General features: G+C 43.1%; 1 protein-coding gene across 14 annotated transcripts in view; it reads left to right on the forward strand.

Annotated features, from left to right (window-relative positions):
* HUWE1 (HECT, UBA and WWE domain containing E3 ubiquitin protein ligase 1) overlaps positions 1 to 25,800 on the forward strand; it is a 109,465-nt gene that overhangs the window by 65,147 nt on the left and 18,518 nt on the right. For 7 of the 14 annotated variants that reach the window (XM_087710819.1, XM_087710818.1, XM_087710817.1 and 4 more), the window contains 30 exons: positions 316 to 546; positions 714 to 836; positions 1,483 to 1,578; positions 1,893 to 2,162; positions 3,017 to 3,169; positions 4,458 to 4,585; positions 5,024 to 5,105; positions 6,695 to 6,871; positions 6,963 to 7,122; positions 7,215 to 7,573; positions 13,741 to 13,934; positions 14,212 to 14,390; positions 14,892 to 15,037; positions 15,201 to 15,267; positions 15,694 to 15,908; positions 16,137 to 16,348; positions 16,774 to 16,956; positions 17,243 to 17,415; positions 18,644 to 18,792; positions 19,422 to 19,497; positions 19,979 to 20,077; positions 20,383 to 20,516; positions 20,824 to 20,995; positions 21,308 to 21,536; positions 21,735 to 21,913; positions 22,486 to 22,575; positions 22,663 to 22,814; positions 23,833 to 23,878; positions 24,627 to 24,908; positions 25,462 to 25,720. In XM_087710819.1, the coding sequence (XP_087566945.1) occupies positions 316 to 546; positions 714 to 836; positions 1,483 to 1,578; positions 1,893 to 2,162; positions 3,017 to 3,169; positions 4,458 to 4,585; positions 5,024 to 5,105; positions 6,695 to 6,871; positions 6,963 to 7,122; positions 7,215 to 7,573; positions 13,741 to 13,934; positions 14,212 to 14,390; positions 14,892 to 15,037; positions 15,201 to 15,267; positions 15,694 to 15,908; positions 16,137 to 16,348; positions 16,774 to 16,956; positions 17,243 to 17,415; positions 18,644 to 18,792; positions 19,422 to 19,497; positions 19,979 to 20,077; positions 20,383 to 20,516; positions 20,824 to 20,995; positions 21,308 to 21,536; positions 21,735 to 21,913; positions 22,486 to 22,575; positions 22,663 to 22,814; positions 23,833 to 23,878; positions 24,627 to 24,908; positions 25,462 to 25,720 (5,015 nt within the window). Of the gene's footprint in view, positions 1 to 315; positions 547 to 713; positions 837 to 1,482; positions 1,579 to 1,892; positions 2,163 to 3,016; positions 3,170 to 4,457; positions 4,586 to 5,023; positions 5,106 to 6,694; positions 6,872 to 6,962; positions 7,123 to 7,214; positions 7,574 to 13,740; positions 13,937 to 14,211; positions 14,391 to 14,891; positions 15,038 to 15,200; positions 15,268 to 15,693; positions 15,909 to 16,136; positions 16,349 to 16,773; positions 16,957 to 17,242; positions 17,416 to 18,643; positions 18,793 to 19,421; positions 19,498 to 19,978; positions 20,078 to 20,382; positions 20,517 to 20,823; positions 20,996 to 21,307; positions 21,537 to 21,734; positions 21,914 to 22,485; positions 22,576 to 22,662; positions 22,815 to 23,832; positions 23,879 to 24,626; positions 24,909 to 25,461; positions 25,721 to 25,800 lie in introns of all 14 variants that reach the window. The other 7 variants (XM_087710821.1, XM_087710822.1, XM_087710824.1 and 4 more) reach the window with 3 other exon arrangements.

Below are 25,800 nucleotides of genomic sequence, written 5' to 3' on the forward strand. Positions count from 1 at the left end.
AGGAAAAGCTCTTTGTGATCAGTCTAAATAATCTGTTATCTTGTGGCATATGACAGCTGGTCTGTCTTGTTTTGCTGTTTGAAAAGTTACTGAAATCCTAACTTATTAGCATTTAATGTTCATACGTACCCCTTGTATGATTGTATCTTATTCTTTTCTTATAGTGTAGAATGCACTATGTGATGCATTCTAACCTCTCCCTCTTTATAAGTGATTTTGTGTCTAGAAACTGCAAAATTCAATCATTTCTGACTTTCCAAGGAGGAGGCCCCATGGTAGAGCTACCTTTGCTAGCTTGTCTCCTCTGTTGTGCAGGCAGCCTTCACTTGCATCAAAAACCTATGGAACCGTAAGCCCCTGAAAGTATACGGAGGACGCATGGCAGAGTCCATGTTGGCTATCCTGTGTCACATCCTGCGTGGAGAACCAGTTATCCGTGAGCGTCTTGGCAAGGAGAAAGAGGGAGCCCGTAGTGAGGAAGAGGCAGGGCAAGAAGAAGGTGGTGCCCGAAGGGAGCCACAAGTGAACCAGCAGCAGCTTCAGCAGGTAGAAATCATTCCATTATTATTCTAGTGCTTTGCAAAAAAGTTGCATTCTTGGTTGAAGCCCTTTTCTTTGGGGGATGTAGTTGGCTTTTAAACTGAGTCTTCTGGTTGTCTTCTGCTTGCATATCCAATCCCTTTATGAAGTTTTCTGCCTCTGCCTATTTTCAGCTGATGGACATGGGCTTTACACGAGAGCATGCTATGGAAGCTCTGTTGAACACCAGTACCATGGAACAAGCCACAGAGTATCTTCTGACACATCCTCCACCCCTTATGGGTGGGGTTGTAAGGGTGAGGCAATCTAGCAGTTTAAGATTATTTGACTTTTAGAAATTTCTTGGCTTCCTTTATTCTAGATTATTCATTCCCAACCTTTATTCTTTTGAAAACTGCATTGCTTTGGAATTGGGGGGTCCACATGTTAGTGCTGAATGGGCCTTAAGCCACACGCAAGCAGAGCCAAAAAGGGTGGGACAGATCATATTTTCTCCTTTTGATGTATCTTGTTTTGCTTTGTATTTTTTTTTTTCATTTTTATCACAACAGTTAATCCAGATTGCTATTTCCCAGAGTCTGAATTGATTGTGTAGACATCAGGGTAGTGGCATGAGTTGCTGTAGTCCCATTCTAGATATTGATGAAATATTGGACACTTTCACTCCCCAATCCTAAAAGATGAAATATGCAATCATCACTTAATTAATTACTATAATTTTGATGCTTGTAGCTTAGAAAATCTTTTTTGATGAGTGTATAGAAAAGAGAGCTCTATTCCCACTTGAATGTTATAATTTTAGTTAATACATGAATTTGTAACTACAAATTTAGTTACAAATTCAGTTAATACAACTGTCTAGTTTCCTTTAGGCTGCAGATTAAGTTGGATTCCAGTAACCAATCACTAATATTCCAGATCTGTTTGTGGGTTGTCTGGCAGGATCTCAGCATGTCTGAAGAAGATCAGATGATGAGGGCCATTGCTATGTCCCTGGGACAAGACATCCCCATGGACCAAAGGGCTGAATCCCCAGAGGTAAAAAACATAAATAAATTGCCCTTTATATTGTGATTCAGAGTGCTGGATTGAAAAAAAAAACATTGTTCACGTTTAGAAGAAAAATCAAGCTATGACAATGTTTCTGAGAGTGTTGGAGGCATCTACACTGCCATTTTCCCTACTGAAAGGCTTTCCACCAACATCTTTTAATGATCTGCCATGTATGGGAGATAAAGAAGGCAAGGCAGTTTTTATGCTGTAAAATGCCAAAAAAAAAAAATCCTTTTTTTAAAACCAGTGTTATATAAGCAGATAAAGTAAGTATAAAATAGCTTTTTCTTTCTTTCTAGGAAGCTGCTTGTCGGAAAGAAGAAGAAGAACGTAAGGCTCGAGAGAAACAGGAGGAAGAAGAAGCCAAGTGTCTGGAGAAGTTCCAGGATGCAGAACCTCTTGAGCAAGAAGAGTTGCACAACTTCACTGACACTATGCTACCTGGCTGCTTTCACCTGCTGGATGAGCTCCCAGATACAGTGTACCGTGTCTGTGACCTCATTATGACTGCCATCAAACGTAACGGCGCTGATTATAGAGATATGATCCTCAAACAAGTTGTGAATCAGGTAGATTAACTTTTTATGCTTAGAAAGCATCGCCTCGGTGTTTTCTTAAGATGCTTTAGGTGGAAAAAAAGATACCTTTGCAGGAGCTTTTGATTCTAGTTGGTTACATCTTTAGCCAAAACCATACCCATACTTTGGGCCTAATGAGGATTGTATCTCATAACGTCTTGAGAATCTGGATCAGACTGTTTTAGTTTCTCTGCATACTAGATCAAAGAAATACAATAAGCTATAAATGTTGAATTGAGTTGCAGTTTATGTTTAAGATCTTACATGGCAAGTGATCCAGGTGCCTTCTTTATTTACATTTTTATTGCCCGTGTTTTCACATGTCCATGTTTGTGGAAGATTTGGTGGGGTGTTGTCTCTGTATGTTTATATATTTTACTTATTTATTGGTTAAGCATTTTTTTCAAGGCCTAAAGATTCATAGTTGTTAAGCTAAACAAACATCCACCACTTTTATATGATTTTTGGAGCAATAAGGGTGTAAAGATTTATATTCAGGAAAAGTTAATTCAATGATAAGTAGCACAAACGTTTCACATGTATGTAGTTGATGGCAAACCAAAGTGCATGTTTGTTAAATGCAATGGTTATAAACACAATACTTATCTTTCACAAATAGCAAAAAAAATTACCTACTTCTATTTTGAGAAACATTTAAAATAATGCTCAGACTGAAATAAAAACACTAGAAGATCCAAGGTGAAATATCTAATAATCATGCAGTACTGTATAAATTGAAAAGTAATTTCATTAATAAAACAAGAACATAGATTATAAAGGACCCAGGTATGATCCTGCTGGTTGGCTTCTTAATGCCACTGAGAACTTATTTTTTCTTTTGGCAGGTGTGGGAAGCTGCTGATGTGCTCATCAAGGCAGCTCTGCCCCTCACTACAAGTGATACAAAGACTGTCTCTGAATGGATTAGCCAGATGGCTACCCTACCTCAGGCCTCCAATCTGGCCACGCGTATCCTGCTATTAACTTTACTATTTGAGGTGAGACTGATGTCTATGGTTTGAGCTCAGGAAAGGAACTTTAAGGGGGTGCCAGCATTACAGCAAGTGTAATGTAAGAGCCAAGACATTTTTCCACTTTGGATCCAGTAACTGTTTTTCACTTCTTTCTTGGAAAGATTGGGTGGGAAGTGGGAGGGTGGGCAAAATACATCATTTAACAGTTTACATGTTCCATTATAGACAGTAGCTTGAGATATGTGTGCGTGCATCTGTGGGCACATGGGTAATTGTCTTCTTGTTGTTTCATTGGTCTACTTTTCATTCCAAAATTTAAAGTATAGATGGGATTAGAGCGACCACTTAATTTGGTATGTTTTTATTTGTTAGTGGCTTTATTCACCCAACACCATCTTTTTCAATACTGAATGTCACAGTGAAGAATCCTGCAATACCAACTATTCAGCTTCTTGTGGATAGAATATGGAGTTTACTCTAAACTTCTGTAATAACTATTAAGTTAATTCCTTTGCAAAGAAAAGGTCAATTTTGGACCAGGATGCCTTTAATTTATTTAAGATTATATCTATAATTTTATTTATTACAACAGAGATAGGCAGCTTGTATCCTCCAGGTATTTTGGCCTGCAGCTATCATTGACCTATCATTAGCCATGGTGAAAAAGATGGATGGTAGTTGATTTCCAAAATACCTAATGACATCGCTTGCTCATTTAAAGCATACGTAAGCAATTCATTTTTAATTCAGGTAGATGGCAGCATTCTCTATAGAAGAGTAATTGCTTGGTCGTATGAAAGTTCCACTTCTTATTTAAGTGTTCAGGTTACTATATTTAGTACTTTAGTGAACATTTTCGGGGGGAAATTAACAAATGCAAAGGGAGAGAAAAAAGAGCTGTAGACTGCATTCCATGTCAATTTAATTAGATGAGCGTCTATGGAGATTTTCAGTCATCCATGTCATGGTTGTCCCATAAGTGCTTTTTCAAGAGACAACTGGACTTTCTGTTTTTTCTTTGAAGACATTTAGCTTCTCAGCTGAAGAAACTTCTTGGATGAGAAGCAAAACATCTGGATTAATTCAATGAATTTATCTCTCCCCCCCCCCTCCCCTCCCTCCGGCATATGAAATAAAGGCCTGTGCAGTAAAGCGGATGTTAAGTTTTAGGCTACACATCTTGAATTCCTTTTTGTTGTTGTCTATATTGTAATTGAAAGCTTTTTTTTAAAATTCAGTGATGAACCCTTTATCTAGACTACTTCCTTTCAATTGCATGGGTGCTGATCTTTTCCCTTTTAACTGCCAACAGGAGTTGAAGTTGCCATGTGCTCGTGTTGTGGAATCAAGTGGCATTCTCAATGTTTTGATAAAACTGTTGGAAGTGGTACAACCTTGCCTACAAGCTGCCAAGGAACAGAAGGAAGTGCAGACACCAAAGTAAGTAACAAGTAATGGACTGGAGTTGGAAATCCCTAACCTAGTTTCAACTTTCCAAATTTATGCTGTACTGAGGCTTTTGCTTCAGCCTTTTTTGTTTGTGCTTTGAAAATGGATTTCAGTTTGATAATTGTATTTGTGATGATGTAGTAAACATACGATGCATTTACTAACCAGGACTGGTGTAGGTTCTGCCTGTTGTTAGCTCTTTGGAGTTCCATGCTTTTCAACCTAGCTGGGCTAAAAGTTGGAAAGGCCAGAAAGCCTTGATAATATTGTTATTTTAGCAGGGTTACAATCTTAAATGGGCTGCAGCGTCTTTGTCTGAATCAGATCTACTTAATGAGATTGTTTTTGAATGCACTTGCAAAGAAAGTCAGAATATAAATTAAAAAATAATTTGCTGCCTTTCCTGGCCTTATCAAATTTCTCCTATAGGTGGATCACCCCAGTATTGCTGTTAATTGACTTCTATGAGAAAACAGCTATCTCCTCCAAGAGAAGAGCCCAAATGAACAAGGTATGAATCCAGAGAGAAGGTGCAAGTTCTTGTTGGGGAAAAAAAATCTGGTTGTTGAACTGGTTCAAAACATTTAGACTACATAAACATTTATGCTAATTTCCCCCAGTGTACTGCTAGAAGAGAATATTAGTAGCTCAAAGTTGAACTGTGTGGTTTTCCCAGAGTAAATGCTATGATAAGGCTGTGCTAATATTTCAGCGGACAAAATATAGTTTTAAGCCTCTTCACTAAAATTTAATGCATAGGTATCATTCTAGATCCACTATCTTTAAAAACCAAATTTCTCTTTATGTATCAACTCTGCAACTCGCCAAGTGTTATTCATGCATTCACAGTGAATTCCCCCAGGTGCCAAAAAAAAATTGTATTAATATGTAACATTTATTCAGTTGGCAGCCTGTCCTTCCAATTCAAGATTTTTTAAGATTAGTAAGACTAATTACACCCCACTCCTTGCTCCTCATATCTTCTTCACTATTGTAGAGTCGAAAAATAAAACTTGGGAGTCTCTTTATGGGCAGGTGTGCATACATAGCTTAATTCTTTATATCTCTTCTACTGCTGAAATGTATAACCCAATTTTTAATAGAGAAGAATATTTAAAGGACACAAAATAAATTTACATCATACTTTTGATTATAGAGGCGGTTGAAGAAGGTATTTAGAAAAAGGTTGGTGGATGCTACTTCCAAAGCCATGCAGAATAAGGCACAGACACGATTGCCACATGGAGGGATGTGTGAATGTGGGTTGCAAAATTGAAAGGATACCTTTATCATATTGATGACAGCTTCCATATTTGTGTTGTGTGAAGTGATGTGAAAAGGCAGAGTACCTCTGAACATACACTGCATACTTTTCATTGGTACTAAATGAATGTAGCCATTTGGGAAAATATAAAGGTGTGTATGTGATAGCACTAAAACATACAGGCTGCATCTCTTGTAGTACTTGCATTAGAGGTTTAAGAAGCTAATTGGCTTTCTTAAAATTAACATATCGACAAGGATTTTTTCCTAGTTTTATGTTAGATACATTTTATTTTGATCAGTAATCACAACAGTACCTAGTTTTGCAAATAAAGGCAGAGTTGTTTTTTTTTCTGTGTTGGTTCCATTTGTTTTACATCATCCACCGTTTTCCATCATGTTTTCAATCTGAAACACTGCCTTGCCTTATGTTCTCTTTGTACCTCACATTCAGTCCAAAGTCTTTATCATTAAGTTAGAATTAGCTTTTTTTGCTGCGGGAAGGCTGAATAGTGTGTAGTTTTAGAGGTATACTTCACGTAGGAATCTGGAGTAAGCTGCCTGGCATACAATGCATGATAAAGACGCAGTATCCAACTTCAGATTCGAAACATGTTCCTAACAGTATATGCATTCCATTGCCACTCCAATTATTAAATTAAAACTTGCATGAAATCAGTTGTCTCATGTATGAAGACTTGACTTGCTTCATAGAAGGATTACTCTTATTCTTTCAAGCATACAACCACTGTTGTAATCTCCTAGGACTTGTTTTGAGCAGGTATGCCTAGGAATTATAGTGTAGGGTACATCTAATAGCCATTTTTTTTCCTCCAGTACCTTCAGGCTAATGGTAACAACTGGCGATGGTTTGATGATCGTTCGGGCCGATGGTGTAGCTATAGCGCAAGTAATAATAGCACTATTGACACAGCTTGGAAAGCGGGAGAGACTAGCGTTCGTTTCACTGCTGGCCGGCGGCGCTACACAGTGCAGTTCACCACAATGGTGCAGGTATAAACTTCCCACTCTTTGTTCAGATGTTTGGTTTGGGATAAACAGGTGGGTTGATTCTAACCTTCTGGTGTGTTCCCTGGTTGCGAAGGTGAATGAAGAAACTGGAAACAGGAGGCCAGTAATGCTGACCTTGCTCAGGGTTCCCCGACTTGGCAAGACAGTTAAAGAAAACAACGGACAAGAGCTGGAGAGAACGTTGGAGGAAGGGAAAGAAATGGAAAGCAAGGTTAAGGAGGAGAAGACAAACGGTACTACATGCATATTCTTAGGTCTGGTTTTTACCCCAAACCACAGATTGAACTTTCTCACTCACATCCATCTCTTTTTCTAACCCCATCAGATAGCCCCGTGCCTGCTGATGGCCTAGCCCCGGAGAAAGAAGCACCGCCAGAAGAGGTGAAACCCTCAGAGATCTTAATCCAAGGCCTGACGGAGGAGATGGTGACAGTCTTGATCCGGGCCTGTGTGAGCATGTTGGGTGTGCCTGTGGAGCCAGACACTCTGCACGCCACCCTGCGCCTCTGTCTGCGTCTCACCCGCCACCACAAATATGCCATGATGTTTGCTGAACTCAAGAGCACGCGCATGATCCTGGGCTTGACACAGAGCTCTGGTTTCAACGGCTTCACCCCTCTTGTCACCCTGCTTTTCCGACACATCATAGAGGATCCCTGCACACTGCATCACACTATGGAAAAGGTACAGTTGGCCTTGCGCTACCTACGCAAGGGAAGAAGCGGAGTCATAAATTGAGATTGCTTTCCTGGATAATTTGTATGTGGGTAGTTCTCGACTTACAGCCATTCATTCAGTGACCATTCAAAATTATGACAGTGTTGAAAAATTGGACTTGCAACCCATGCCCAAAGTAATGTCTATTGCACAACTCTTGTCACATAATCAAACTTTAGGTGCTTGGCTTCCCACCACAGGGGCACTTCTGAGCCAAGGTGGCGCAGTGGTTAGGGTGCAGTACTGCAGGCCACTTCAGCTGACTGTTATCTGCAGTTCAGCGGTTCTAATCTCACCAGCTCAAGGTTGACTCAGCCTTCCATCCTTCCGAGGTGGGTGAAATGAGGATCCAGACTGTGGGGGCGATATGCTGACTCTGTAAACCGCTTAGAGAGGGCTGAAATCCCTATGAAGCGGTATATAAGTCTAACTGCTATTGCTATTCTGCCCCTCCTATTCCCTCTCCTCCGCCCTCCCTTGAATCTCTGCTTTTTTAGCCACCCTGCAGCAGACTTGGGAGGCAGCAAGCAGTCCCAGAACCGTGCAGCTTGCCCAACTCCCAGTTCTCTGCATCAATCTTTTGCCGTTTACACCCAAGGCTGAAGCAGAAGTGCCTTGCTGCCTTGGGTACCTTCTTTTCAGACCCTTTTTACTGCCTTTACTGGGGTCTTTTAAGACACAAGGAATCACATGATATCTTGTCTTTACAATTGCAGCAATTTACGACAGAAATTCTGGTCCAATTGTGATCACTGGTCAAGGACTACCTGTATTGATAACAAGGCCTAGCTCTGCTCAACACTGGGAATGTTCGTTCCCGAATACCTTGACTTGTGACCACAATTGAACCCAAAATTTTTGTTGTTAAGTGAGACTTTTGTTAAGTGACTTTTGCCCCATTTTACAACCTTTCTTGCCACAGTCGTTAAGTGAATCACCACAGTTGACAAGTAAGTAACCCAGTTGTTCAGTGAATCTGGCTTTCTCCTGTGCACTGCTTGGAGTGCCAAGCATGGGTTAAATTCTGTCACATTGCCCAAGGACTGGATTGAATCCTTGGCCATGCCTCCTGGCTTTCTGTAGCTTCAGTTTTTCAATTCAGTCCAAAGCCCATCAGGACACATTTTACCATAGCTCCTTAGTTTGAGAGTTTTTTTTCCTCTTTTCCTATCGTATTTGGCTCCTTAGAGTGTTTTACTTTTACTTCCTTTCTGTCCTAGTGTTTTAATTGATTGATAGATTGTATTTACCTCTCTGGTTCGTGCTGCTAGCCTTCAGCCCCCAGTGGCCTTATTGCCTTCTCTGGGGCTGCGCCTTGCCGGTGGGCTTGTCCGAGGCTTCGGCAACCCGTCGCTTCAGTGCGACCAGCGGCAAGATTCCAGACCATGCAGTAGGTTTTCTGCTGGGCGCAGCCATTTTGGGAAGGTCTCAGTCGGGCCTCATGGTTTACTGGGCCATTTTGGGAAGGTCTCAGTTGGCCATTTTTCCACACTTCCAGCAGCCATTTTGTTTGACTAATTCCTGGGCTTTTTAGCATCCGAAGGTATCGGAGAGGAGGCCTCGGGTCAGAGTTTTGGCTGCTGCCACCCTCCACATGCTGTGTGCCTGCCTATGACCCACCAGACTTGTTCCAGCCCTCTTCAGGCAGTGTTGTGATCGGCTGGTGGGCGCTTGCCCTTTGGTGTGGTGGTGAGTGGGGCTGCCATCCTCTTCCCCTTCCCATCTTGGACTGCCTTTCACCCTTGGGGGTTTTTTCAGCTGCCAAATCGGGCAGCAATGGAAGAGGAGGCCATAATGGAAGCTCCAGAGCCTGAAGGCAGGGCTGCTAGGGAGACCCTTAAGGGAAATAGGCAGCGCCCCTATACCAGACAGGTGGCTGCAGGCCAGGATAGGGAGGCCTCCAGGCACCAGAAGGCGCCGGATTATCAATCTAGCAGGGCCCAAAGGCAGACTGTGGCTGTAGCTCAAGTTCATCGAGCTGATCCACCTGAGTCCCCAGGGAGCCAGGGGCCTGATCCATCTGAACCCCCTCTGTCTTCCTGCGGGGGAGATCTTCAAGGCTTGTCCCCAGATAGATCCTTTGGGGACTCCAGGTCCCATACTCCTTACCTTGGGGAGGGAGCAGATCTTTTTGGCTGCGATGTTATGGAGGACAGGGATTCCCCTTCCCTTTCTCCAGTGCTCCATAGGACCCCATCTTCTTCAACTGCCACCTGGGTGGGGACCAACCCGGTGGAAGACCAGGGCCCATTCTTATCAGCTGAGATGTGGGCGATAATTGCCATGGCAATCTCCCAGGGCATCGCCCAGGGGATGAAATAACGTGACAATAGATCAGCCAAGGGGCCTAGAAGCAAGTCCAGAGCACGAGGGCGTGCTTTGCCTCCTCCCTCAGTGGCTAGCAATGGCTCTATCTTGGAGGAGGAGGACCTGGCGGAACCTGACCTGTCTGAAGACGAAGGGTTGGTTCCAGACAAACCTGCCTTTGCCGGGTTGTTTAAACCCTCATTGTTCAAATCTATTTTGCATAAGGTGATCACTCACCAGGAGGTTTCCCCACCAACTGACCAGGGGATCACCGATCCCTCTGGTCCCACTGGGGGGCTATTTGATGAAAACATTCAGGCCCAGGACTTGGTCCCGGCCCCTAAACTTTTCAAGGATGTAGTGCAGCGCCAGTGGGTGCAGTCGGGTACCTGAGCTACCCCAGGGGGCAATGACAAGCTGCGTCTCCAAGGTGGGGCGTGGGAGGAGTCACTGTGTGGGTATTGTTAAGGCCCAATTGCCTGGAGACTGAGGAAATCTGAGGTCACACCCCCTGTTCTTCCTAGAGACTCCCCAGATTAACCTCAGTCTTCGGCCTAACAGGAGCTATTCAGTGACTCTCCAGTGAATAGTGTTAGTTAGGATATTTTTGTTGACCCCAGCTTGGAGGGTGTTCTCAAGCTCCCTGTGAGAGACGCCCCTGTAGCAGCTCTTACCTCCATGTCTGTTCTCCCACCTCAGCTGTTGGAGGGCCTTAAGGCGGAGGATAAGCAAGCGGAGAGAGCCTGCCACGAGACCCACCAGGCTGCGGCATGGGCTATCAGGGCTTCCACCTCGGCTTCCTTTTTTAGCAGGGCGTCCAAAGCCTGGCTTCGCCAGCTTCTCTGTCTCCAGGGGACGCCAGGCTGTGCCAAGATGTTAACCAAATAGTGGCCGCAGCCAAGCATACCACAGATGCATCCCTCAATGCGGCGAAATTCGCGTCCAGCGCCTTGGCATCTAATGTTACCTCTCGTTGGCTCTTATGGCTTTGCCATTGGAATGCGGACATGAGATCCAAATGGAAGCTGGCTTCCGCTCCCTTTAAGGGGGCAAAGCTATTTGGGGAATCCTTAGACCCAGTTTTAATTGAGAATAAGGATAAGAAAAAGGTGATGCCTTAGGTCTCCCGCAAACCTGACCATAGGTCCCCTTCCTTTCGCAAACAATCCTTTTTAAGTATCAGATTTGCAAGCCGCTTCCTCCTCCTTCCAGCGTCCCTACCCCCAGGGGTCAGACCGGGCACAGGATAGACAACCATTTCGAGACAGGGGTCGTTACCAGCAACTGTTGCAGAGGTTCGGCCAGCCCCTAGTCGACCTCTTCGCCACACCAGAGAATTCTCAACTGCCTCGCTACTTCATCAGATATCACTCTCCTCAAGATAAGGGGGTGGACGCCCTCAACAGCCCCTGGCTTCTGGGTCTTCTCTACGCATTCCCCCTGTTGCCGCTGATTCCTCGGGTCATCGGAGTGGGCGGAGGTTCTTCTAGTGGCACCTCATTGGCCGAGAAGGACCTGGTTCGCCGACCTGGCCATCCTCTCCATTGCTTGGCCCTGGAGAATCCCGCAGGAGTCGGTCTCTCTCAGCCAGGGGGTCATTCTCCATCCAGAGCCCCAGTGGCTCCAGATGACCGTCTGGCACTTGAGAGGGACCTCCTGACTCGGGCCAAGTTCTCCAGCCAGGTCATCCATACCATCCAGGCGGCCTTCCAATACCAGAATCTACGGCACCACGTGAGCCGCCTTTGTCCGCTGGTGCACTCACCATAACCAGGACCCTCTTACGACATCTCTCCCATTTTGGATTTTCTCCAAGAAGGTTTCGATCAAGGGCTCGCTCTTGATCGAAACACTCTTAAGATGGCAAGTCGCAGCTTTGTCCACCATCTTGTCAACGGGCTCTCACCAACAGCTCAACTGTCATCCGAGCATACGTAGCTTCCTGAAGGGAGCTTCAAACCTACGACTTCAGGTGGTGCATCGTTACCCTACCTGGGAGTTTTCTGTTGTACTAAGAGCCCTTTCTGAGCCTCCGTTTGAACCTCTGAGGACTTCATCCATCCAACATTTGTCGCTTAAGACTTCCTTCCTCATTGCCATTACATCAGCTAGAAAAATTTCGGAGTTAGCGGCCCTGTCGGTTAAGGAGGACTTGTGTCTGATTCATAGCGACAGGGTGGTCCTTCGAATGGATCCTTCATTTGTGCCAAAAATTAACTCGCTCTTCCACAGAGCCCAGGAGATAGTTCTGCCGGACTTTTGTCCCGGACCCAGTCATCCTCAGGAGCGCTGGTGGTACACCCTCGATGTGTGCAGGGCACTGAAGAGATACATCAAGCAGACAGCTTCCTTCTGTCATTCAGAGGCGCTCTCTGTATCATTCCAGCCAGAGACCGTGGGGCGCAAGATTTCCTCTTCCACCGTGGGGTGCTGGCTCAAAGCTTGTATTTCACTCGCTTATGAACACCAGGGCAGACTGGCGCCGCCCAGATTGACCGCGCACTCGACCAGAAGGGCAGCCATCACGGCGGCCTGAGTGACCCAGGCTTCAGTTGAGGATATCTGCAAGGCTGCGACCTGGACATCACTTCTTTTGTTTGTCAGGCATTATAAATTGGACAAATATGCCTCTGCGGATGCGGCCTTTGGAAGATGGATCTTGCAGAGTATTCTTTTTAATGACAATTGAGTTCAGGGTTCGAATTTGACCTGCCCTAGTGACATTTAGCTTGGGTATGTCCTATGCTTGGACACTCCAAGCAGTGCACAGGAGAATGACCATTGGCTTACCTGAAGGGTCATTCTCTGTGCACTGCGAGGAGTCTCCAACCCCACCCTGGGGTACTAACTTCCGGGCTAGACTGTTTCCTTATCTGTCGGGGGATTTGCATCCATGTGAACCTGAGTTCTGACGGGACCATGCCTTCATTGAAAAACTGAAGCTACAGGAAGCCAGGAGGCGTGGCCAAGAATTTCAATTTCAGTCCTTGGTTAGTGTGACAGAATTTAACCCATGCTTGGACACTCCTCACAGCACACAGAGAACGACCCTTCAGGTAAGCCAATGGTTATTCCCATTGAGTTTGCTTGTGAGAAGGTCGCAAAAGGTGATCACATGATCTTGGGGCACAACAACGGTCATAAATATGAATCAGTTTTCAAGCATCTGAATTTTGATCGCATAATCATGGGGATGCTGACAAGGTCATAACTGCAACAAATCATCATAAGTCATGTTTTTCAGTGCCATTGTAACTTTGAACAGTCACTAAAAAAACTTGTAAGTCAAGGACTACCTGTATTCATAAAATCATCATGTTGGAAAGAAATACGGGAATAAATTAATACAGAATATGCATGGCAGGAAGGGAAGAGATATTCAGCTTGTTCTTAAGCGTTGTTTCTACCAGCATATTAATTTATAAATTTCATTCTCTGGTTATCAAGTACCCAAGGCAACCTACAGTACAAATCTATATTCTCAGCATAATATAGAATTCCAGATGCAGCTTGACCAGATAGTATAGAGTGATTTCAAACCTGTCTTTCAACAGATTCAACCTTAGAATTCATTAGTGGGGTTGTTGTTGTTTTTGCAACATCCCATTGCCAGTTGTAAGTCAGGTGTCCCTAATTTTTATGCTCTCTGTATTTCTATATCAGTGCAGAACTCATATAAAATGATTGTGAATCTTAACTCTTAATTTCTCTTAGTTCTCCCGCCTTTTATTTTGAACTTTGCCTCTGTAATTCCAGCAGACTGGCCTAATGGTATTGGTTTTTTTCAGATCCCTTCACTTACCTGCCTCTTCCTTCTGTCATTCTAGGTGGTGCGCTCAGCAGCCACTAGTGGAGCAGGCAGCACCACTTCAGGTGTGGTGTCAGGCAGCTTGGGCTCCCGAGAGATCAACTATATCTTGCGAGTGCTGGGCCCAGCTGCTTGCCGAAATCCTGAGATCTTCACTGAGGTAGCCAACGGTTGCATTCGTATTGCTCTGCCCGCTCCCCGTGGCTCCGGAACTGGTAAGTACATCATAACTTTGCTGGTTCTCCTGCAGTAACCAGACGACTGTGTGTGCAGGCATGCCAAAACCTGGACTTTGACTGTTCATGTTTGAGAAGAGGATGCTCTGGATCAGGGGCAAGGAGGAGAAATGGTTTCCATAGTAGACCTTATGTGTAAAAATCCCCCCCAAAGCAGATATAAGCATGCTGAACTCTATTCCCCTTTCCAACCTCTTTTTCCAGGTCCTGTTTGTAGTGTTGGCGGCTCTAGTTCTTTTTATTCTTTCTCCTTTTGCTCCCCAAGCCTCTGACGACGAGTTCGAGAACTTGCGGATTAAGGGCCCCAATGCTGTCCAGCTAGTGAAAACTACTCCAGTTAAACCGTCACCACTACCTGTCATACCTGATACGATCAAGGAGGTGATCTATGACATGCTGAATGCTTTGGCTGCCTACCATGCCCCTGATGAAGGTACATTATACCCTGGGAGATAATAGAAGAGAACTCTATATGGGTGGCATCATAGTATTTGACTGCCGAGAAGCGTTCATGCCTTTTGAGTGGGAACCCTATTCTAAATAGTTCTGCCTTTTTCCTCCAAATGTACCATACATATTGTTGAAGCCAGCACTAATATTAACTATTCCCTTGCCCCTAGAAAGAGTTGGGCCTCTTAGGTGGATTTTTTTCCAGCAAGTCATTCAGTAAGATAATTATCTAAGGCAGGGCTGTCAAGCTCATGGGGTGGATGTATCGCGTGCTGGCCCCCGCCAACACCCAGTTTAGCGAAGGGGGGGGAAAGTCCCAATACATCACATGAGGCTGCCGTAACAGCGTGAGTTTAACACCCCTGATATAAGGTATCAATACTTTATCTTTATGGAAGAGGTAATTCTGTTTTGGCCAGATATGCATGCTTACCACTGGAAGTACCATCTATAGACTGACCTGCTTTTGTTTCTCTATTTTCAGCAGACAAATCTGAGCCCAAAGTGAATACTACTAATCAGGAAGTGAGCCAGATTCTACAAGACCTGGGAGACGATGTGTACCAGCAATACCGCTCTTTGACTCGACAGAGTAGTGATTTCGATTCTCAGACAGGCTTTGGCATCAATGTGAGTCTCTCGGATCTGTCTCTGCAGCCAACAGCCCAAGTAGTTCTGTTAATTCTAGGTTAAGAAGTGGCATGAAAATGTATCTGCTTGTCATGTATAACACTCTTATCCCATGTAATGAAGTTTAAATGATTCATTATATCTTCCTTTTCTTTCACTCTAGGCTCAGGTCTTTGCTGCTGATAGTGCAGCCTCTGAGATTCCTCAATCTGGAACTCCTCAAGGTGATGGTAAGCACCAGTTTTATTGATGATGCAATCCCAAACTAAATGCAATGTTTAATACATCTGACAGTATGTTCTCTGACATTTGGAAGTTTATTTGGCTAAACTGATTAGCTTCTAAATGTCATTCCGTTGTAGGGGAAATTTCTTATCTTGGCAGTAAAAACGCAGCTTCTGCTCTCTACCCCCCCCCCTCTTCCAGCATGAGATCAAATTGTTATCTTAATTGGGTGTAGTCTGGTGTTCTGTAACCTACTGCTTCCAAATGTGTTGGAACTAGAATTTTCTGTATTCTATATCAGTATATATAATCACAATATATCTGGACAGCACCAAGTAAGGGCAAGATGATTTGATTTCAGATGTTCTGAAATTAGATTTCTTGGGATAGCAGCTCTTCCGCTGAAGGATCCTTTCCTTTCTAACCTATAGCTTCTACGCCTGAAGAATCTAGAGAAAATAAGAAGGATAAAGATGGTGATAAAGCTGCAGAGGAAAACAAGCAAAAGGCTAAGGGGAGCAAGCCACTTATGCCTACCTCTACTATTCTGCGGCTCCTGGCAGAGCTTGTGCGCTCATATGTGGGCATAGCTACATTAATTGCAAACTACAGTTACACCGTGGGCCAGTCTGAACTTATAAAAGAGGTAAGAAAAGTCTAAATGCACTGGTTGACCAGTGCCAGATAACCATGGGCTTGGAAGCTAGGTACAAGCAAGGAAAGAAGTTGAGGGTCGGTACCCTAAGTTACTCTAGTGGACAATGGAAAGCATAAATTTACATAGAGTTGTAAATCGGGTGGCATTGTTGGTAAGGGAAAAAGTTGGCAATTCTGGTTTTTTCCCCCCCACTGATATCTTACTGGAACTTTTCAGGACTGTAGTGTTTTGGCTTTTGTTCTGGACCATCTCCTGCCCCACACCCAGAATGCCGAAGACAAAGATACACCAGCCCTGGCTCGGCTGTTTCTAGCCAGTTTGGCAGCAGCGGGTAGTGGCACTGATGCCCAGGTGGCCTTGGTGAATGAGGTGAAGGCAGCCCTGGGCCGGGCATTGGCCATGGCAGAAAGCACGGAAAAACATGCCAGGTGAGGAATATGGGAAATATTTGTGCTTCCAGGTGGATCAGTACCTGAAGAAAGCTCATAGCACTGTAAGTCTCGTACCTAGAGGTTCAGACATTTTTTAGCCTTTGATTGGGCTAAGTAAAAGATATAAATAAACTATGTTTCTTCACTATATTATAAAAATATAGGCCCCGTACTTATAAGACTGTAATGATATTTTTGGAGGATGCCTTCCCATTCAGAGGTACCCAAGAGCATGTCTTTTTGGCAGTAGCCAGAATTGAGAATGCTACTCCCAGTAAAATGTGTAAAAAATAAAACAAGGATGTTTACTATGGGAAAGGGAGAAAAATGCCATTCCACAGACGTGGGTCATGGCATGGTTGGGTGTCCAAGCACAGAAACATTACTTTCCTGTTGATTCGTGGTATCCTGTCTTAATTTAGGCTACAGGCAGTGATGTGCATCATCAGCACCATCATGGAATCCTGCCCATCCACCTCCAGCTTCTACAGCAGCGCCACAGCCAAGACACAGCACAACGGCATGAACAATATCATCCGCCTGTTCCTCAAGAAAGGGTTGGTCAATGACTTGGCCAGAGTGCCCCACAGTCTTGATCTGTCCAGGTAATTTGCTCAAGAAAAGGAGCCGAATTAATTCATGGGTACAGTGGTGCTAAACAATTTGATTGGAATTAAGAAATAAAATTTCCCCTGGTTTCCATTAAGATTTGTCTGGGAAAAGTCTGGTTATTATAGAATTAGCTGCCTTATTGAAATAATTAAAATTCTGTCCCTGTCCCATTTTATTAAAGATTTCTATTTCTATATATCTACATCAGCTAAGGTCTATTCGTTGAGATCTGACTTTGCTCTAACTCGGACTACTCTGTGTGTGTACTTTTTCCTAAAGTCCCAACATGGCCAACACAGTTAATGCTGCCTTGAAACCCCTGGAGACATTGTCACGTATTGTCAATCAGCCCAGCAGTCTCTTCGGTAGCAAAAGTGCCTCAAGCAAGAGCAAGGCAGAGCAGGATGCTCAGGGAGTAGCACGAGATGCCAGCAGCGGTCAACAAGATGCAGGTAACATGCCTCGTCTCCTCTAAGTATTCTTCTTTAAAATGGCTGTGCACTTTGACCTCTTCCCCGACAGCTTCCTTATCTCTTGCTATATTTGATTTGTGAGGTGGGAGCAAATTTGTGACTTGCTCCCTCTTCTGGCTAGATTTCCTTTTGTCTGCTTTTACATATGTATGTATGTATGTATGTATGTATGTATGTATGTATGTATGTATGTATGTATGTATGGTGTAGTGTTGTATCTTGTATCTTGTATCTTGTTGTATTGTATCTTATTGTATATGTGTGTGTGTGTGTATGTGTGTATATGTATATGTATGTATGTGTATATGTATATGTATGTATGTATGTGTATATACACACACACACATACATACATACATACATACACATATACAATAAGATACAATACAACAAGATATGTTGTATCAACAATATATGATATATATGTTGTAACGGCCTTGGTGGTGGGTGGGGCTTGTTTGTTGACTATGGCTGGTTTCCAGATGTCTGGTAGGCAAGAGGTATCATCACGTTTATTCATGTTGTGGGGGTGTTTCTCTATTTCGATAGCTTCCATAATTATTCTCTTGTTGAAGTGTTCAGTTTTGGAGATTAATTTGGTTCCTTCAAAATTAATTTCATGTCCTGTAGCTTTAAGGTGCTGGAAAAGGGAGGAAGTTTTTTCTTACTTTTCTGAAATAGAGAAACACCCCCACAACATGAATAAACGTGATGATACCTCCCTCCTACCAGACATCTGGAAACCAGCCCTAGTCAACAAACGAGCCCTACCACCAACCAGGCTGTTACAACACAAAACAACAACGGACACACAGCCAGTACCAATCAGCACCAATCTACTAATCATGATACAACCACACAGACAATCAATCCACTTACTGAAACAAAGCCAGCACTCCACACACCCCCACCAAGATTTATAAAAAGACAGCAGCTCCAACCACACTTTAAGCTGGAAACACCAGCCTGAAGATGGCAAGTGAGACCTCGCCGAAACATTGCCAAGACAATCTCAATATTACACGGGGAAAGACCCGAATACAACAAGACCAGCATATATATTATATGTGTGTGTGTTTGTGTGTGTGTGTGCTAGATTTCCTTTTGTGTATATATGTATGTATATGTATGTATGTATCTCCAGTGATTTGTGCTTGAGTAAAGTCAGTTCAAGAGAGGAGAGGCCTCACTTTTATTTGATTCTTAGGAGAAAGTGGAGAAACAGAAGCTCCCGAGGAGGACCATGACGTTGCACAAGCAGAAGTAACAGATGGTGACATCATGGATGGTGAAGCAGAGACTGACGCAGTGGTGATTGCGGGGCAGCCTGAAGTCCTGAGCACACAAGAGATGCAGGTGCGAATGCTAGAGGTTGTAAGGGTATTCCCTCTGGGTTTTTTGTTTGTTTGTTTGTTTGTTAGTTTTTACAAAAACTAACAGACTGCAGACTTTTAAGACTGAAATATAATGCAATGGGGGTGTCATTTGAATTCCTGCTTATGTTGATCTAGGTGGAGTTTGTCTTAAATTGCATATAGAAGAATAAAAGTGAAGATTTACAATCCCCCAATTCTTTTGTAAAATGAGTGTTGGTCCTACCTGAACGCTGTTTCTCTTCAAACGGAGAGAGAACAGTATTTTCAGCCAATGTAGTCCTTCCAAAATTCCCAAGTGGCCAACAGCCATGGGAATTGAGAAGTGAAATCACATCATATTTGAAAGTTGGGGGAAGAGAGCTTTAAATGACTGAATAGAACCGGGACTGAAATGTTTAACTTTCCACCAATTTCCATAGTCTTTCCTTTTTTTATTCAGATTGTGATATCTGAAGCAGGGGTGACTGATTATTAATTTATACCTGTGCTTGAACAACAAGCAGAGAGGTACTAACACACAGGGTAGTGCAGCTTCTGTAGAGTTTCAAGGCTTATTAAGGTATGTGGAACAACTGGATCTCAGTGATGTTCCCATCTCTGTTTTTCTAGGTCGAAAATGAACTGGAAGATCTGATTGATGAATTACTGGAGCAAGATGGTGGCTCAGGAAATAGTACTATAATAGGTGAGAGCAAACACATAATTCAATGTTAGGGTCATCAGTTAGGATCTCACGGTTTAACGTGTCTTGTTTTATTTTCCTTGTGTGTAATCTAAAGGAATAATTTAAATTCCACATTATAATATAGAGAATTCTATCATATATTAGCGGCCATTCCTCCAGATAGAGAAAAATGGCTGCTCACGCCATTTCTTGGCTGCTATTCATTCATACAAAACATGAAAAAGCTGCACTAATAGTTGGCAGATGCCCATACTATCTGTTCTCTCTTTAGAAACATTTCATTTCTTTCTCAGGGTGCTAGGCAGAGGCAAATGCATTCATGACATTGTCATCAGTGTATTTGTTTTTAGTTACCGCATCACATCAGAATCATAATGGGTATTTATAGATAAAATGGACAGCTCTGGCATTCCTCAACAGAAAAAATAGCTGTTCAGTCATGATTCTGCTAAATCCTGTGCTCTGCCTTTGTGTCCTTCAGTGGGACGAAGTGGAGAGGATGAGTCTCAGGAGGATGTGTTGATGGATGAGGCACCTTCCAATCTGAGCCAGGCTTCCACACTACAGGCCAACAGGGAAGGTGAGGCATTGCCTAAACATTTATCTCTAGTCATAAAAATGCCAATAGACATCCTTCCGGTGGGGTTGGTGCAGTGCTGGAGAAAAGAAACTTAACACTACTATATTTTCAAAATGTTCATAGGCGGAAGCTCTTTTTTTAGAAAGCAGAAAGATAATTATTTATGTAATCTTGCTTCACAAGGCTTTTCCAAATTTGAAAAAAACAAAAAGTTTGGAGAATCTCATTAGAGAAATAACTGGAAACGTTTTCATTTAATTAGCACAAGCCACCTCACTTTATCTGCACTCTCAATTCTGTTCTAGATTCTATGAATATCTTGGATCCTGAAGATGAGGAAGAGCACACACAGGAAGAAGACAGCAGTGGTAGCAATGAGGATGAAGATGACAGTCAAGATGAGGAAGAAGAGGAGGAGGAGGAAGATGAAGACGATCAGGTAAAGGCACTAGGAGAAAAGCCAGCACAAAAGCCTACTGCCAACTTACTTTGCAATCTTCACATTACTGACTTGTATGGAATAACAAGGAAGGACAATTTAAAAAGTTGGCTGGTTTTTGGTAGTCTCAAGAACCATTAATAATGTGTGGAATCTGAAGTCTGCTTAATGTACAATTAAATTAAGAGTTTTGCTGGTTTAGAATTTCTCTTGGTTCAAAGTAGTGAGCATGAATATGAGGAAATGCAAAGGGATGGATTTCCGAATCCTGGATACACATTGTCGATTTTGCTGTTTGCTGTTGTAGGATGATGAAGAAGGTGAAGAAGGTGAAGAAGAGGAAGATGATGATGACGGCTCAGAGATGGAGTTAGATGAAGACTATCCTGATATGAATGCCTCCCCGCTGGTGCGTTTTGAACGCTTTGACCGTGAAGATGACCTCATCATAGAATTTGACAACATGTTCTCCAGCGCCAGTAAGAATTCTGAAACTCAGAAGCCATAGGATATTGATGATATTCTAGAACCTGTGAGAATTGGGAAGCAGAATGTTGATGGCTAAGAAGCTGCTACTCTTATTTTGGAATGAAGTATTCTTCCTGTGTTTTGCCCAGGCGGATGAGATGAATTGCAATTTACAAAAACAACAAGAGTCATTTAGAAACCTATATGATGTTACCTTTGCTAAATCTGTGGGTCTGGCCAATTTTATAATTTAAGGAAATCTCTCTGCTTAAATCTTCATAGTCCCCATCTTGATCTGCTAACTCTCCTATTTTCATTCCTAGCGGATATTCCTCCATCACCTGGCAATATTCCGGCCACTCATCCACTTATGGTACGGCATGCAGACCATAGCTCTTTGACTTTGGGTAGTGGTTCCTCTACTACTCGATTGGCACAAGGCATTGGTCGCAGCCAGAGGACATTACGACAACTGACCGCCAATACGGGACATACAATTCATGTGCATTATCCAGGCACCCGACAGCCCAACCCACCTCTAATTCTGCAGAGGTAAGCTAAGGAAAAAGAGAGGAGCCTAATGGGAACAATGCTGAATGTTAACAATATTGCCCATTTCTCAGTTTCCAGTAATTTGCTTTAGAAGAGAGCGGCTTATTTGCAATTTGTTCATGCATTGGATCATCCTTATCCTAAAATATTGCAACATCTGCTTCCTAACTCTTTCCAATTACTGCATGTCATCTTCAGATTGCTGGGTCCTTCAGCAGCCGCAGACATCCTGCAGCTAAGCAGTAGCCTTCCACTCCAGAGTCGAGGTCGTGCTCGCCTCCTGGTAGGCAATGATGATGTGCACATAATTGCTCGCTCGGATGATGAGTTGCTGGATGAGTTCTTTCATGACCAGAGCACAGCTACCAGCCAGGCAGGCAAGTCTTCAGGGAACTAATTGCTAAGGCTTTGGAATACTGAAATAATTGTGTCTTCACCAAAGTTTTGAATAACACCAAAGCTGTCTATAACCTAGAAATCCAGCATTTGCAAGCAGGAGGGGGGGAGGAATTATCATTATTTTAAGGAAGCATTATGGTACATTGATGTATCTCAGAGACTTCCAATTCTTGAAAGCTGTCCTCTAGCTTTGATTCTACCATTGTTAACCATAACCAAGTCACAGTGAAACAACATTGATGCTTAGGGAAAGCTCGCTCCAAAGATTTTTTGGCTTTAATTTGATTGCGTTAATTCCTCAGAAAATGCTTTTTAGAAAAATGCATTTAAAATTTAGGAAATAGTCCTATGCATATTCACATATATGCAAACTTCATTTAAGTTAATGGGATTTACTTGGCCCCCATTCATAGGAATGCATTATTCGAGGGATACCAAGCTTGCCTTCAATTTCTATGGAGCCTGCTCCTCCAAAATGTTATTTCTTGATACTTCAATTATGATATTTGAATTCTTTCAAAACCATCGTCCCTTTCATTCACTTCTTTAGGAACATTGTCAAGCATCCCAACTGCCTTGACACGCTGGACGGAAGAATGCAAAGTACTTGATGCGGAAAGCATGCATGATTGTGTTTCAGGTGAGCTAATGAGTACTTCCTTCCTTCCGATAGTATCCTCCTCCCTTAAATTGACTGTGCTTGACTGGAAGCCTTTCCTCCATTCAGTGGTCAAAGTCCCCATTATCAACCACTTGGAAGCCTTGAGGGATGAAGAGCTAGAGGAAAGAAGAGAGAAAAGACGCAAGCAATTGGCGGAGGAAGAGGCCAAAGTGTCTGATAAGGCCAAAGATTCAGAAGACAAGGAGCAGAATCCTCAGGTTAGCAGTCAGACTTGACTATTTGTGGATTTTCTTTAAGGCACCCTTAAAAACCAGGCATTAGACTTTCAAGGCCTTTTCCATCTGGTATGGCTGCTAAAGTTAGTTGAAGAAGGATCAGTAGCTAGAAATAGTTAGCACTTTATATTGCAGAATACAAACAACCTCTGTTTATGAAAGGAAGGGAGACTTGGCCCTAACCATTGGTTGTTTCTAAGTGACTTTATCCCAGAATCATCACATTTTTCTGTTAAACACAGCCCAATCCCGACAGCTCTTTTTTCTTCCTTATTTAATAAGGCTTATGTTCCAATTCAGCAACAAAATAAAGGAGGCTAGTTTATTAAATATGATTAATAATGAAATACTGTAGATTATTACTTTCAGAAGTTCAGAACAGCAGAAAAACAAATGAAGAATTGAATTGAACAAAATAGGAAAAATGAAATACTCTAACAAAAATAGAAGTGACTTCTGTTATCTTTCTATGAATCAGTGAATAATATTCATGCAATTTTTCAAGAAAATATTTAGGATGCTTACAAAGTATTATCATAACTTCAGTAGATTTAAAACAGTATATAGTGACTTCCAGCATATGTTTTTTTTTCTTACTATGAATAATAAAAAACTAATTATTTGTTATTTGTAAAACTGCTTAACAAGAATAATGGTTAATTAAAGGGCATAAATAGCCTTATATAATCTGCATTTCTTTTTGTATGCATTGTAATTTTGGTTTTTAGGACAGAGCTAGCAATTAGGTTTTTTATGTGTTCCATAGCAATGTATAGAATATGTTTACTAGCTTTTATGTGGAATTGTCCTTAAGTTTGCTTTACAAGACTAGAAAAAAAAAACAGATGGAGACACTGGGTGGGAGTAACACACAATCTCCTTCCTGTCCTAAAAAGAAGGTGTAGATTCGTATTTTCCTACCTACATTGGTCTTCAGAGCCTGAGATGGATTGATTGAATTCTGCATCACTCTGATTTTGTATGTTTGTTGCCTCTGTAGGGACCAGTGCCACAGTCAAACAGTTCAGCTGAGCAGAATCTCCCAGGTAATTTATTTTCTTCTGGATGTTTGGTTGGTGTCTTATTTTCTTCCCCCAGCTTAGCTCAAGCAGATGCTGTTCCCGGACCCCCTGGGATGAGGTAGTAGATTGTATAGTTTTAGGGTCATACCCGGTCTTGGAGATAACTATACAATCTACTGTCTTTCCTATGAGGATTCCTAATTCCGTCATGCCACCATTGCCTACTCTGAAGAAGAAGAAAGATGCTACTGAAAGATTACACCTAACTCCAGCAAGGAACTGGGAATCCAAGCTCCCAAGTTGGGATGCAACACGGGAGATTTTTTGTTGTTGTTGTTCCATTGTTGGGTTTGGCTGGGGTGTTTGCAGTCGGCTGTTGTATCTTACAAACCGCAGTTGTGTGCTTTGAGTAGAGAAATTCAGTACAGGGATAAGGGGGGGATCTCCTGTAGCGCAAACAATATACATAATACTTTGCCTTCATGCTTTTGTGCTTCTTGCTCCTACCAGGGTGAGGTAGTAAGTTGTATTGTTGTGGGGTAGGGATTTGTGCCCCAAATCAGAGATAACTATACAACTTACTACTTTCCCTGTGTGGAGTAAAATACCCAATATTGTCTTTTGCTTTTTTTCAATGCACTTAGTTTTGTGGGAACTCGGAGCTTTGTTTTACTAAAATGGGGGGGGGGGGAGCCAAGGCCCCATTTGAAATCCTCCTGCTGCTCAGCAGGTTGGGTTTTAAGCCAGCCTCCCTCCCTTTCTCGGCTCCCAGATGGTGCCACCCATCCCGACGGCTACCCCGCAGTCTCAGCTGCCGCCAAAGACACCTCGGCTGGCTCTAAGCAGACTCTGGTCACATTGGAGAGCCCCCAGCAGCAGCAGCAGCAACAAGCAACAGGGGCAGGAGAGCTCCCTTCGGAGCTGGTGGGGCAGTCCACTGCTCAGGCTTCTGGGCAGCTGCTGATGCCAGTGGAGCAGGAGGACTCGGGCCCTGGGAGGCTGAGCACAGACGCTGAGGCCACGCAGATGGAGCTTTCACCTGCCCCCACCATCAGTAAGTGGCCTTAGGCTTCACCCTGCAGCCACTGTTGCCCCTTTCTGACCCTTGTACATAGCTGTGCAGTCATGTGTCTTATCTTTGTCCAAACATTCAGCATGTTTTTTTCAAGGGTTTATGTTTATGTTCTTACGAAATTTTAACATACAAGGTTAATGCCTGTGTAATAATCCCCACTGTGATATAGTCTTGGTTATATCAATCTTTTTTTAACGTTCTTTATTTTAAAAACTCAAGACTTTTTATGGAGGAGTGATTTCAAATTTTGACTTGAATAATGAAATGTTCGGCCAATTTATTTGGGTTACTCTTCGGCTTTGATAGTTTTTCCAGAAAAGTTCTGCAGTCTGTCACTCCAGAGTCTTAATTCAACCTGGTGCTAGCAATCTTGGTTAACAACAGATTTTCGGTCCAGTATTTCAAGCAATATATTCTGTCCTAATTTCTTGGAGAGGACACTCGCATCCCAGAGAGCTGTGTTCTTCTGTGAATCTCCGTGAAAGAATTTGAGTTCCCTGCCCACAAACCTTTGTCTTGCTTTTCCCACCAGCTTCGCTCTCTCCAGAGAGAGCTGAAGACTCAGATGCCTTGACTGCTGTCAGCAGCCAGTTGGAGGGCTCACCCATGGACACCAGCAGCCTGGCTTCATGCAATCTGGAAGAAAGCGTGGCAGAGAGTGGTGGAGCTAGCACCGTGGAACAGGCAGGCACAGATGCCGTGGTGGCAGCAGCCGATGCAAGCCAACAAGGGCCAAACGCCCATACTGCTAGGGAGGGCCAGCCTGATCCCAGCCAGCAGGTGGATGATGGGTAAGAGCCAGAAATCAAATATAAGCCGGTGTCCTGTTTTGTTTGTGTTAGCCTTGCATTAATTATTACCACTCTTCCCC

The sequence above is a fragment of the Thamnophis sirtalis genome, unplaced genomic scaffold, assembly GCF_051295495.1.
Source record: "Thamnophis sirtalis isolate CommonGarterSnake01/CBP01778 unplaced genomic scaffold, rThaSir2_p1.2 scaffold_3, whole genome shotgun sequence".
NCBI classification, from domain to species: Eukaryota; Metazoa; Chordata; class Lepidosauria; order Squamata; family Natricidae; genus Thamnophis; species Thamnophis sirtalis.